Source organism: Ciconia boyciana, chromosome 2 (assembly GCF_034638445.1).
Source record: "Ciconia boyciana chromosome 2, ASM3463844v1, whole genome shotgun sequence".
NCBI classification, from domain to species: domain Eukaryota; kingdom Metazoa; phylum Chordata; class Aves; order Ciconiiformes; family Ciconiidae; genus Ciconia; species Ciconia boyciana.
In genome coordinates, this window is record NC_132935.1 from 118,896,864 (window position 1) to 118,910,574 (window position 13,711).

Here is a 13,711-nt window from a genome sequence, read left to right on the forward strand (position 1 = left end):
GTGTCTAAATGTAGTTGAGTGCAGGGTCTAAGCATCAAACATTCACAAATCTAAATGATCTTTGGTCCTATGATTCAACATTTGAAAATCATTTTTATACAAAACACATAAACCTACCTCAGCACTAGCATACTTTTCCCAGCTTTCAACTGTATTTGTGCAAGTACAACTTGTATTATTAAATGTCTGCACTTTGAATTGGCCTGTGTTCAGTCTCAGAAGGGAACACAAAAAGGCAAGCTAAGCCTTTGTTGACAATTTACGTCTTGTGAGCACAAATATAATCTGTGTTCTTCCTCAGCAGTTAAGATGAGACATGGCTAAAGACAAGGAGGGCCAGATTCTACTGCTTGCTTACATTAATGTAATCCAAAAGAATCTTCACTGATATCATTGCCCTCAGAAGTAATGGAATTATTCTAGAGATACACAGGCAAGCAGAGCCAGGACTGAACTTACCTAGACATTCTTATCCACTCTTTTTTTCTCATTTGGTTGAGGGTACTGCATATTCCCCATGCTTTAAACGTACAATGTCATAATCAAATGAAACTAGGTAAACAAAGTTGATAACACCAGTAACACTGCCATAATTGATGTTGCCATAATGCATATTAGCAACAAATATTCTTTTAATAAACCACTGAATTTTCAGTGACCCTAAAACAAGAATATATGTGTAACCTATTCAAGTACTGAAGAACTAGAATGTATATCATAAGTGACTAGAAGGATGCCATGTTCGGAAACCATTAGTTATGTTACCAGGAAGTTACAACTCCAAGGATATTGGAGAAAAACAGGAAGTTCCTACTGAAAATCAGCCACCACAGTACAGGAGATGCATTAACAAAGATGTACAGAACTGTGTAACAACCTATTAATGATACCCATGATTTACAGCATACGCACAGCTGGCTGCAGGTTGTATATAGAACTGCAGCAAGAACAAGTAACTGCACAGCACCACTGTTTCAGAACCAGGTATGCAAAATTGATCACTTGGTTATTCTTTAGCACTATATAAATACTCATTTCACCCATGCTCATGTCTGGCCTAGCATCCCATCCCTGAACCTGTAAGTCAGATGCAAACATTCACATTTCCTTTGGTTGGTTGTTTTCTGGTGCGCACAGTGTCTTTCTTAAATCTGCTTACCATAGGGAAGAGACCGAGAGAGTGGTACCGACGTGATATGGCATTTGGCATAGTCTTGTTCCTAAGGTTTTTCAGCTCTTCTTGAGCCTCATGAAGCATTTCCATACACTCTGCATACTTGTCTTCCAGCTCCCGCAACTGGAACATACAGAAAACAGTCCAAGACCTTACGGGCTGCACTATCATCCCAAAAAGCCTGCAAATTCTTTTCACACTGGTAAAGGATAATGGTGTAGGGAAGAATACCCCACTTTAAAGGAAAAGAACTCCAAAGAGCAAATATCATTGAAAATAATAAATAACATGGATTAGTAACAGGAAGGGCCAGGAGGGAGGAACTGCTTGCTCCGTTTCCTATCCTACTTACCTACATGAAGCCACGGAGAAGATACAGAGCTAAAAGTATCTTTAGTCTGATCGGGTATAGTGCCTAATTACTGCCATGAGGACCACAGTAGCAAACAGCATGGGGAAAGGACAAGACATTTCACAGTGTTCCAAAGGACTTAGGGATTTTAAGACCAAGACTTACATACATACATATATATATATACACATATAACCTCCAACAGCCTAAGACCATGCCCTATTTTTAGCTTGAGTTTCTCAGGAAACACATCTTATGTAATCACCCTGTCTGCAGATGTCTGTGTACCCTCATAGTTTGAGATCATCAGCCATTTCAACCAAGCTTGGCAAAGGGGCAGAAGTCTGAAATACCACATTCCTACAAGTTTCATAAAAATAAGCTACCTGGTTTAGAAACAGAGAGCCTGTTAATGTCTTTCCCAAGAAAGGGATGGAGAAGCATGAGCTCAATCTTTGTGGAGCACCACAGATACAAAAGGCTCATCAGCAGGAGAAGTTTCTATGGGCATTCCCACCTTCAAAACAACGTATTCCAAATGCAAGACTCATCATAAGGGGATCAAGCTTTCTTCGTTCTCTTTCGTCCATTTTGTTCATGTGAATGTAGCACCCAGAAGACAGCCAGCAATCCTGGACTGTCTTTGGTTATTTGCTGAACAAATACAGTATGAATGAGCTCTTCCATGTTATCTCGCTGTTTAAAATAGGCTTAAACTAGCAGCCTAGAGAAGTCAACCTCTAAAGGGGTTCCTATATAGCCCATAAGCTTCAGTTTTTCAAAATGTGCACTAGTTGAAGGAGAAGAGAACAGCAAGGAAAAGGTTTTGAACTCTACCAGGAACATAAATGTTCCTTCATTCCATATACATAGGCAAAATTATTTAATACTTCTGATCCAGCTTAGAATAAAACTCCCATGGTAAAGTGAACAGCCATTGCCCTACTACTAAATTATTGTAATACTAAGTAATATACTCACCTCTGCTGTGAGCTGTCTCTGGGCATCTTTAGCTGCTCCCAAATGCTGGATAAGTTCCTCATTTTCAACTGCACACTAAAATATACCAATAAAATGTCAGAAATACTGGGATGTTTTGTCCTGCGATGATGTTTGTATCCTACACTGCAGGTAAGTAGGAAAATTCTAACTTTTCTCAAGACCCTTCCTGCACCAATATTAGTCCACAAATGTCAGTTTAAAAACATTTAAACACCACTTTAAAATGTTAACACAAGAACACCCAGCATCAGTCTGTGCCCTGCTAAATGAACCTCCAAGACCCTAAAACTAATGAGTATGTGCCCACTGAAATACTTGTACTGACATTGTCTTACTGAAGTCATTTAGTGCAGAATTTCACATCTGTTTTTAAAATAAACTTAAGAATTGTATTTGATATAGCATATATGCATCTTTTAATAAATTGATGCTTTCTAGTCAAGTATGCTAGATATTAAACATCAAACAAGGTCACCCAGATAAGGAGGGTGGAAAATTTCCTTTAGGGTCTTGTATACAGAGGATTGTAACTTGTCTTCCAGCTACAACAATAGCAAATCACAACAGCAGTCTTGCAACTGGATTCCTTACAGCTTTTGCCTTTTTCTGCAGATCGACTATCTGAGAGAGAAGATGGGTGATTTCTTCCTGCTGCCGGGCAGCATCTTCGGTTTTCTTTGCTAACTCTTCGGAGATATTGGCAATCTGGATGTTTGCATCCCCTTTAAGATAAGCAATTACAGTTAACATTACAAACCCAAAAGCAGAAAAGTAAGCAGAAAGATGTTATTTCAGAACATCACTTGATTCAGCAGAATCCTTCCCCAATACACAGCAAGGTATTTTTGAAAAACAGCAGTAGGACACAAAACCAGAAAGACAAAAAGTGCTCATGCGGCAAAGGAGATTGTACTTTCCCTTAACAATAACTTTTTCTATACAAAACTATTTTAAAACTGAGAAAGATTTAGCTTACAGACAGAATTTTCTGCTGTGAAATTTCAGCCAGAAATTTTCTCCTCACAATCATTTATATAAGGAAAATAAGCACCACAGAAAAACACAACTGACTGATCTCAGTTGTCTTTTTTTTTTTACTGAACAATCTCAAATGAGAAGGGAAAAGAAATAAGGACATACTTAGTTCTTTTACACAGTCATTGACAAGCTGTTGTTCTTTCTCTTCGTAAGTAATTGTTTCAGTCTTCAGCTGACAGGCCTATTCAAGAAATCCACATCAAATATGCTACATTAGCATGTCTGTTCTTCGCCAGTCTATTGATGCATTTCCATCTGTTTCATAAAGACAAGCTTTTCTAATCACGCCTCCAGAGAGATGGTGAGAAACTACAGTTTTTGGCTGTCCTCCCTCATGTTCTGGAAAAAGGGGCCAGGTGAACATTCAGCAGAGACATTACTGCATGGAGAAACTTGCATCATTATCACCAAATCCCCACTAGATGTCACCTGTGTATTTTGTACTTAAAATAAAAAAAAGCCCTGAACATACAAAAGACTAGTATGCAGAGCTTGATCTGGTCACCTGAACAAAGCTAGGTATCATCACAAACTAACTAAATGCTTGGTTTAAATAACTGAATTAAACGTTCAAGTATTTAAAAAACATTCAGATAGTATTTGAAAAGTTCTGGTACTGTAACCGTGTATCTCTCATAAAACCTTAGCGCTACCTCGTTCCCTGCTTTGTGTTTTCTGCTACGATTCTAGGAGTGCCAAGAGGAGCATGGCTACACCCAGCTGATTCTGTCTGGCACCACCTCTGTGGGTCTGTACTCTATTCCCAATGCTGGGGGCATGCACAGACACCCACAGACTGCATCTGTAGAGAGATGCGTAGCTCACAGGTTGCAGATTTGGCTCCATCCTGTGCCTCACTGGCACAGACTGCATCTCCCTGGAAGGGAAGTCAGCACTATGTGGGGTTCTCCTATCAGCTCCTGACACAGTGGCCCTCTCAGTTCTAGCCCTACCTTCATTACTCTCAAACTATTTATTTGCGCATCTTCCTTGCACAGCTTCTGAATGAAGCGTACAGCACTCTCCACTATGTGGTGTCTTGTCCAAAGATGTGACACTACCTATTTGCAATGGGCCCTGCATTTGCAGTAGAAAATGGTAATGATACTCTGTTTTCATAGATTTATTCTTAGCTCAAAAGTATTTCTTCTGCTATACTCTGCTACATGTTTGCAAAATGGTAACATGCTCCCAAAGATTAAAAATTGCATTGAAAATTGATATAAAATTATTCATAGGATATTCAATTATGAAGTGTTATTTCTGACAGACAGGGAACAGTAAATACAATTTTAAAAACTGTGTTGTCTGTGAAAAACAGAAAAAATAAATTTATTTTATTTCTGACTGTTGCTAAACAAACAGTCAGAAATACAAGGCAAGAAAAAACACATTCGACTTAAAATATTAACAGCCTGACTTGAAACACAAATTGAAGATATTTAATGCAAATTTAGACTAGCAATTTTTATTTTGACAAATGCTGAATTTGTACCAGAGAGATCATGCTAGCCTGCAAGCTTCAGATCTACCGTTAACGTCACCCATTTCTACCAGGTCAGCCCTTTGAGACCTGTTTCAAAGTGCAGTGCTCCAAAACCTGCCCATGCTTCTGCACATGCTTTTGGCAAGGAAACTGCTTTGCATGTAGCTTCCATGTTCCAGCCTTTCCTTCATTTAGAAGTATAAAGGATGGTGATTAAACAACTACAAAGAGATCTGTGTCACATGCGGAATTACATACTCTTAATTAGACTCTCTCAACTTTTAATACACACTTCTCAATACCTACATTCTGGCATTTAAATGAACAACTGTATTAAGAAAAACACAAAGGGAGCAATTTCACCTCAGATCTAAGCACAACATTCTCCTCTTCAAGGTCCTTGAGTTTCTTTTGAAGAGAATCCAAATGAAAGTAGTTCTGGACGGAGGAGGAAGATTCATTCCTCTTCAACCTTAAAACGAAAACAACAGTTTTAACTCATTTTTACCTGTATTATGGCCAATCTCACAGGAGAACAGACTGAGCACAGAGGTCCCAAAACAAGTCAGAACCACACAAAATACAGCTTTGTTCACGGCCTTATGTTTGGGCAGCAATGTATTTGCAGTGATTTTTAAAAGAGAACATTTATTTATTATTCCCCACACTTCCTGTGGAAAAGTTATGCAGCCAAAGCTATGAGAAAGGAAACCACCTTACTACAGGGAGCAACCCAATAGCTTCCTGATTAATGCTGCACATGCTTCACCAGAATGCAGCAATAACTTTGCAAGCAAGGGCAGACAGCCCCTCAGAGCCTGCGATGCTGTTCAGCCAGCTAATTGCCCGGAACCCATGCTGTAAGGCATGCTTTATTTCCTTCCCTCTGCCTGGAACTTTTCCATAGTGCCCTCAGGCCCTTCAAGTGCAAAGGTCACACATGTAGCACGCTCTAGCACAGCATGCAAAGGTATGTGGTGTACCGGAGTCCTGTAAGTGTCTGCCTCACCACCACAGTGACCCAGCTCCTGTGAAAGTTACAGCGCTGTGTCAGCAGACTCCCCATGTACTTTCCCCTCCTGACTCCTGTTGGCACCAGTATAGCCAGCTAGTCCAATGCAAATCCTTCCAGCCGGTGCCATGCACAAAGTTCAGAGTCCCATTTATAGTTCCAGACAATACAGGGATCATTTTACTACTTTTCAAAGCTATTAAATTGTCCAAACTACCCCTGCTCGGTACCAGAAGAAGGTTCAATGTTGTAGACTGGTAACTTACGGGGTGGAACAGATGGACTCCGGCTCACTTTCTTCAGCAGCACTGGTATAGAACTGGAGCAGCTCATCTTTCATGGAGAGCTCATGCCGCAACTGAGAAACCTGCACAAAGAGCGAGCTTGCAGATCAGTAAGTTGCTTTTCTGGCACTTTCTTAAGTAAACCCACTATAAATTAGTTAGTTATTCATCCTTCAAGCATCACCTTCAGACTACATCAAGAGGACAAAATTGAACAGACCAGAACTAGTTCCTTTATTTCTTAGACAGAAGGAAAAGGGAACCTTTTAAATTAGCCATTAAATGTTCTTTTTTTAGAAGTTCAAAAATGCAATTATCCACTGCTATTAAAGAAGGTGAAAGAGAAACATGTCCAAGATGAGCAATCCTGATTCACTATTGCATTAGTCTAGATTCACATCCACAGAAATGGATATACTGCAGTGATACTGCAAGAAATTAACGTGGCACAATCAAGACAAACATCACTTTCCATTTTATGTGACGACTGTCACCATCTGGCTTGGATACAGACTTTGCAGACCTCAGATACAGACATTTCTTCCTCACCAAGAGACTTCAGACAAAATTACTAAAGTGCTTGTGTAGTGAGGTTACATTTGCGACTCAGTTGCTTGTTGAGCCGCAGAACACCACCACGCAGTGGCAGGCTGCCATTCTGAGGTTGCTGCAATGGTAGAGGCTACAGTCAGCTTCTGGGTGTAGTTTGGGCTTTTGATGACTCCGAAACATGAGTCTAGTAAAGCAGTATGTGGGAGTCCCGTACTTAGTTCATACATGTATCAAAAAGGAACAAAACATCAAAGAAACAAAAAAATTGGGTGGTTAAGATACCCTGTAATTGTGAGCTCCATAAACTTAAACTTGATTAATTCATACTGTGATTCTCCAAGAAAAGGGTTAAAAGCCCAATTACAGAGTAGCACTTACCCCACTTCACAGCTGCAATTTAAGATTTCAGTGGCAAGAGATTAATTTTTATTTTCCTTGCATAGCTATAAATAGCATAACCAATCAGACAGATCTGTTCCCCTCCACTTGCACTGCAAGACTTGGCGCTCAGTTTTCACTTTCCAATGCACAAATTGCAGAGCACATTTGTTTTTCTTAGACTTCTGCTTTTTGTACTGTAGACATATTTATATTTGTAGTTATTACTGGCAAAAAACCCAGAGAATATCAATAAAATAGGTTTAAGCTGCATTTTCATCAAATAAAAAGCAGACTCAATGCAATAAAGCACTTAAACTGTGCAGAATTTTAAGCAAACAAAGTAATTTACTTTACTAAGGCTATTCTGTGTAATCAGAAGTGCTAAGGCACCAAGTCCTCCTGAGACATTGGTTCTAAGATGCAAGGGGGAAAAAAGCCCCAACCAACCACATTTCAGAAAACCATGAAACAAAATCTGTGCGTTAATTTGGGGAGGTTCACTTTCCCCATTTCAGGGAGGGCTAAAAAGCTGAGCCAAAAATAACAATTTATTTCCCTCCAGCACATTATGGCTCAGCCTCTTTAAGTAGCAAGGATTCAGATACCATCAGTGGGTGGGCACTAGATCATCTCCAGCTTTTGCCACACTTTTTCCTCTATGAATTAAAAAGACTCAGGATACTATTTTTACTGCCATTTCCAAGCATTCCAATTCTCCAAAGGAGGGTGAACAGCCAGAAAGGGAGACCTTTTATGGGAACAGGACCAGAAGCAATTGGGCACAAACTGAAACACAGGAGGCTCCCTCTGAACATCAGGAACAACTTTTTTACTGTGAGGGCAACTGAGCACTGGCACAGGCTGCCCAGAGAGGTTGTGGAGTCTCCATCTTTGGAGATATTCAAACACTGTCTGGACATGGTCCTGAGCAACTGGCCATAGGTAGCTCCGCTTGAGCAGTGGGATTCAGACATGACGACCTCCAAAGGTCACTTCCAACCTCAACCATGCTGTGAAATGTAAAAACAACTCACTGCAGTAACTTCCAGCAACACTTCCCTCTGACATAGCATTTTGTGGTGTGTTGACCCCAGCCAGCAGCTAGGCACCCACGAGCTGAGCACACACTCTGCCCCCACAATCCCCACAGGATGAAGAAGAGAATCAGAAGCACAAAAGCCAGTACAACTCATGGGCTGAGATAAAGACAGTTTAATAAGTAAAGCAAAGTTGCTTGTGCAAAGCAAAGCAAGGAATTTATTCACTATTTTCTATCAGCAGGCAGATGTTCAGCCACTTGGTGGAAAGCAGGGCCTTCGCACATGTAATGGTTACTTGTGAAGACAAACACCGTAACCCAGCTTCTTTCCTCCTTTCCCTGAGCTTTTATTGTTGAGCACAACAACATAAGGTATAGAATATCCCTTTGGTCAGTTCAGGTCAGCTATCCCAGCTGTGTCCCCTCCCAACACCTTGCACAGATGGGACCAGAGTGGGGCAAGGGCAGAAAGAGAGACAGTGTCTTGATGCTGTGCAACCACTGATCAGTAATAGCCAAAACACCGGTTGTTATCAACACCCATTTAGTCACAAATCCAAAACATAGCACGATACAGGCTGCCATGAAGAACATTAGCTCCAACCCAACCAGACCCAGTTCACATTTTTACATTGCAAATCACAGGATTTGTTTTATGAACAGAAAGGACCTCTTCTCCATTTCTCACAGTCCACTGCAACATGTACCCTTTGGAGTAAACGCTACCATGCTACCCCTGCACAATGTACTGTTACCAAGCAATATGGACTGAGCCCTTGTCCCACAAGGGACAAGGGCCATGAACTGTCACCATGCTTGCTTCCCAAGACTTCATCTGTTCAGGCTTTTAATTCACTCCATCACCCTGAAAGCTTCACTCAGCTTCAGAACTATGTCATGAAATAGCTGCACCTATCTTAGAAACAATTTAAGGTAGAAGATAAAAGGATCCTCACATACAGCACAACAGTTTAAAGACATGGGACCTAGCTTGCAGGAACAATCCTTACTGAATCATGAACAACCGTTTCAAGAGTCCAGCTGATTGTTTTCCCGACTGACAGTAGCTAAATGCTTAGCAGGTTGGAATTATTCACTTATAATGAAGACCCAGTTACACTGTATGTAAATAACATGGATGCAAGTACCAAGCCAAAGAGCATTTCTATCTTTCCAACACTACCTTTGACTCCAACAGACCAAAAACAATGTTCCCTTTTTTAAGCCACCATTCCGTATTATAATTCAGCTTTTCCTTTCCTCTCACTTTACACAGAACAAAACCAAATCTGGAAAGACTTTAAAACCCGCTATCATCAAAACACAAACTCTGATATGTGACCTGGAACTAGAACAACAGGACTAAGAGGGTTGTATTACTCAGATGTTACCACAGGTTTGAGGTGGTGTTATTTGAGGACTGGCACTGTGTTTGAAGTGCTGCCTTTTTAGCTTCAGAAACACATGACAAAATCTGAAGAGGGAAAAGAAGCGTAAACTGGGAAGTTTAGAAAGATTAGGAGAAGCTAAAACCTAATGACCTACTCCATTTTGAACACAGTTCACATTGTGACAGTTTACATTGCTTTGATAATGAGTTCAAATTTCAAAGGAATTAAATTGTAGGTAGCACCATCTCAGTGAAAAGGGACATATCTTGAGATTGGAGCTGCAGCATTCTTACTGAACATGGCAATACAACAGCAGGTAGACACACTGTACCTGGGAACTACACTTCTGCTGCTGAGACACCCATCTCTGTAACCAAAACAATTTACAATTAAGAAAGTTTTCTCAATATAATGTTTATGCTTTCAGCATATAATTCTGGAACAGTAAGCTGAGACTGAAGTGTCTGTGCAGACAGTACAGTGCTTGCTTCAGTGCACTCACCTTTTGTTCTCTAGTGCACTACAGGAAAAGTCTCAGTTCCATCAGTTTTTATTGAACATGACCACAGCCCCTTCCTAAACCTAAGCGGCACCTGACAATACAAACTCAAAAGACAAACCCAAGCATCTAATGCTTTTTGCACAGGTCTATATTACTTTCACATGTACCTATGAATGTGGCGTGTTACAAGGACACAGGAAAAACTTGAGCTACTTAATGGGATGGTCACAAGGTTTTGTCAGGACAAGTTTGGTAGGTCAGAGAGACATAAAGCTAAATTATTCATGCCATGACACATATACCAAGAAAACCTTAACATTATACCACATACCAGAAAAAACTTGTCTATATATTACAGAAACCACAGATCCCACAGACAAACCATTTTTAGGCAGTTTTTACAGAATTTAAACAGTACCAATTCAATTCCTTTCTCTTATCTCTTGCCCTTAGAGACAGTTGTCTTAGTTACCATTATATTCAAATATTCAAAATTCAGCATTAATGGAAGATCTGAAACCTACTAAAGAAAGATTTTCAACATACAGAAGTGTCATGGCTTTAAAGCCTGATGAGCTCTGCCTCAAAAGCATCAGTTTCTGAAGGAGTCAAAATGACTGTTAAAGATGGGTGTTGATAGAACATATGGCCCAACATACCAAGCCACCTGGTAAGCAGCTTATTTCTGGTGGCCTTTTTCCTAATGCCACTCCTGAGACCCTCTAAATAAAAATAGACCTGGCAGAGGCATCCCATCGCTGTCCCCCACCTTCCTCAATCAGATCTTCTGTTCTGGATGTATGGCATGAATGCACTGCCCTGGCCAGTCAGTATGCACATGGCTAGTAAATGCCGTATCGACCAATGCACAAATAAATTGGTCTGCCACATAATGGGACTTGGGCAGCAAACAACAGCACTCCTCTGGGACACAAGAGAATTAGTTTTCCTTGCCAAAAAGGGTAAGCCACACCAAGATATGTCTATGTGTGTGCTCCACCACCTTTTATTGCACAACTGGGATCCCTCCATCCATGCTTTATTCACCAACCCATCTTGGATAGAATTCAACACCTCACACCCCTGAGCAGTTTTATTAACAGCCTTTTTAAAAGTTTTTAATCCACTGTGGTTCATTGTTCTCCTGCTCGCCCTACAACTGTGAGATTTCTCTCCCTCTTGCTCAAAGCTACATATGGACAAGATTCACAAACCAAGGTCACTGTCCCAGAGTAGGAGAAACAACATTTTCCTCCAGCTCAGTTCATAAGTCAGTAGAGTTTAGTGACACTTGCAGATCAAGAGGTCTTTTAAAGCATCCTGTACAGTTCCATCCAAGATACATCCATCAAGAATCTGCCAGTACCTATAGCATCCAACTCCCCATTCAGAAGAATACAGTAAGAAAAAACAACCGTATAAATACTTGATTAAAAATTCAATAGTATGTGGAAGACACAAGGTGCTACTTGAAACAATGTAAGTTTTCAGGTATGTTTTATAGATCACACCAATTCAGAAAACACATGCACCACCATATTATATTCTAAATGTGTTCATCAAATGTCTAAAACACTATTACTGCAGTCAAACTCAGTCAAATGTATGTACTGCAGCAGACTACTGACCCATGCTTCAACAGATTCTATTACAGTTCCCTGGAAAGAGATACAGCAAAATCACAAGAAGCTGTAAGTCTTAGTAATCTAGGTAGAAGGTAGCAAGTCTCAGCCTATAACGTTTGCTTCCCAACATAACCCAATGCTTCATAACAGTGACAAGTTCATACATACAGAGCATGTTGAATAAAAATTACCAATCACCAAAATATATCCTGACCCACCTGAACAATGGAAGCTTAACTCAAGTTTATGAAGTGGGCCCAGCTTAGAAAAGGCATAACGCACATGATCTCAGTGAGCATGCACTCCTGAAATCTCCATAAATACAAAAAGGGATTTACCTTATATGTGATACTTATATCATATTCAGTTGGAGAATCAAAGGGAAGCACTCCCAGCATTCAAATGCTATGTTCTAAGAGCCAAAACTCAACTCGGGTATGAATAGAAAAGCATTTGGGAAAGAGCAATTAAACTTCAGTTGGCGAGGAAGAAACAAGTGAGGATTGAGAAAGATTCAGGGGAGAAACAAGAAGGACAAAGAGCTGCACACAAAGGGAGGTAAGAGAAGGGAAAGAGTGGTGAGTGAGATAATCAAAACAGAGGGAAATTATGCATAAAGCAGGAGAACAAGGACACAACAGGTAGAAGAAAACAGTGGGTATAGTGACTCAAAACTAAAAGAGCAGCTGGTTTCAGAGGCAGAGCAAAATACAATGGCTTGAGGGTTCCCCCCCCCCCCAAGTCACCTGATTTGAGCCAACAGGTCAAATGACTTTTTTGGTCACATTTCTATAAGTGTATATGCTATAAAAATGGCTGACCAAACTGCTGCAACAGATTGACCTGCTATGGACAGGATGCCCAAGAAAATTAATTATGGACAAGGTGAAGCTAGAAGGAAAATTCTCCCCATCACTGCAGATATAGCACTCAGGCATAAAAATCTTACCTCTTCCCTGATATGTTCTACTTGCTCCTCCAGGAACTCGTTTCTTTCTGTCAGTGATTTATTCTTCTTTAACAGCGACTGGCCAATCCGAGCAGCTAATTCTAAGTCCCGTTCTTTCTGTGAAGCATTAAGAAAAGAAAGCTAATTTCAAAATTTTTATTCACCAAAGGATCAGAGGGAGGGCAAAATTGTCATGAAAGGGAAGGAACAAGTACTTAAATAATAAAAAGCCTTTTTCTTTCTGTAATGGTTGGTTGGTTTGTTTGGTTTTTTACTAATTTTCTTTTTCTATTCCTGCTTATGTTACACCCACATTATTCAGAAAAGACTGACCCATACAGAGTTATTGAACCATACACGTGAAAGCACAGCTTCAAGGTCTACAGTAAAACAATGTAAGTGAAACCAGATCTGGTTCTCTGTTACAGCTTTGTTGGAGAAACTACTCCATCACCTTGTTACACCATCTGCAGAATGCAATCATAGAGCTTTAGAGATTACATTTGAAAGAATTTTAAAGAAGCACAGTAAAAATAGCAAAGAACGTAGGCATTTCAAAGCATTCTTCAGTTTCTATTTGCTCCACCTTGAAATAAAAGGCAGTAAGCTGTGCAGGAGCAGAAGCCAATTCCACCACAATGAATGCTGAGCTCCTATCTTCTTTGTGTACATACATCCATCAGTGCTTTAGTATAAAAACAAGTCCTATCCCTTTCCTTTTTGCAGATGCCCAAATCTACTTTAAGCGGTTACCCTCATGCCATGCTTGCCCCCTTCTTCCCCTTCTCTACGTGCACAAAATTGGAAATATCTAGACAGTTCACCACATGTACCAATAAAAACTAGAAGCTTATCCTGTCGATGACATGTACCTATACATGCCTCAGCTTCTGCAAAGCTGAGACATGGGGTTGTAATTCACCT

At 40.2% G+C, this 13,711-nt stretch overlaps 1 protein-coding gene across 9 annotated transcripts in view; it reads right to left on the bottom strand.

Moving 5' to 3' along the window:
• Positions 1-13,711, bottom strand: part of TRAK1 (trafficking kinesin protein 1) — a 139,090-nt gene that overhangs the window by 25,531 nt on the left and 99,848 nt on the right. For all 9 annotated transcript variants that reach the window (XM_072853752.1, XM_072853753.1, XM_072853755.1 and 6 more), the window contains 7 exons: positions 12,788-12,904; positions 6,331-6,431; positions 5,416-5,524; positions 3,669-3,747; positions 3,120-3,250; positions 2,508-2,582; positions 1,160-1,297 (listed from right to left, as the gene is read on the bottom strand). In XM_072853752.1, the coding sequence (XP_072709853.1) occupies positions 1,160-1,297; positions 2,508-2,582; positions 3,120-3,250; positions 3,669-3,747; positions 5,416-5,524; positions 6,331-6,431; positions 12,788-12,904 (750 nt within the window). The remainder of the gene's footprint in view (positions 1-1,159; positions 1,298-2,507; positions 2,583-3,119; positions 3,251-3,668; positions 3,748-5,415; positions 5,525-6,330; positions 6,432-12,787; positions 12,905-13,711) is intronic.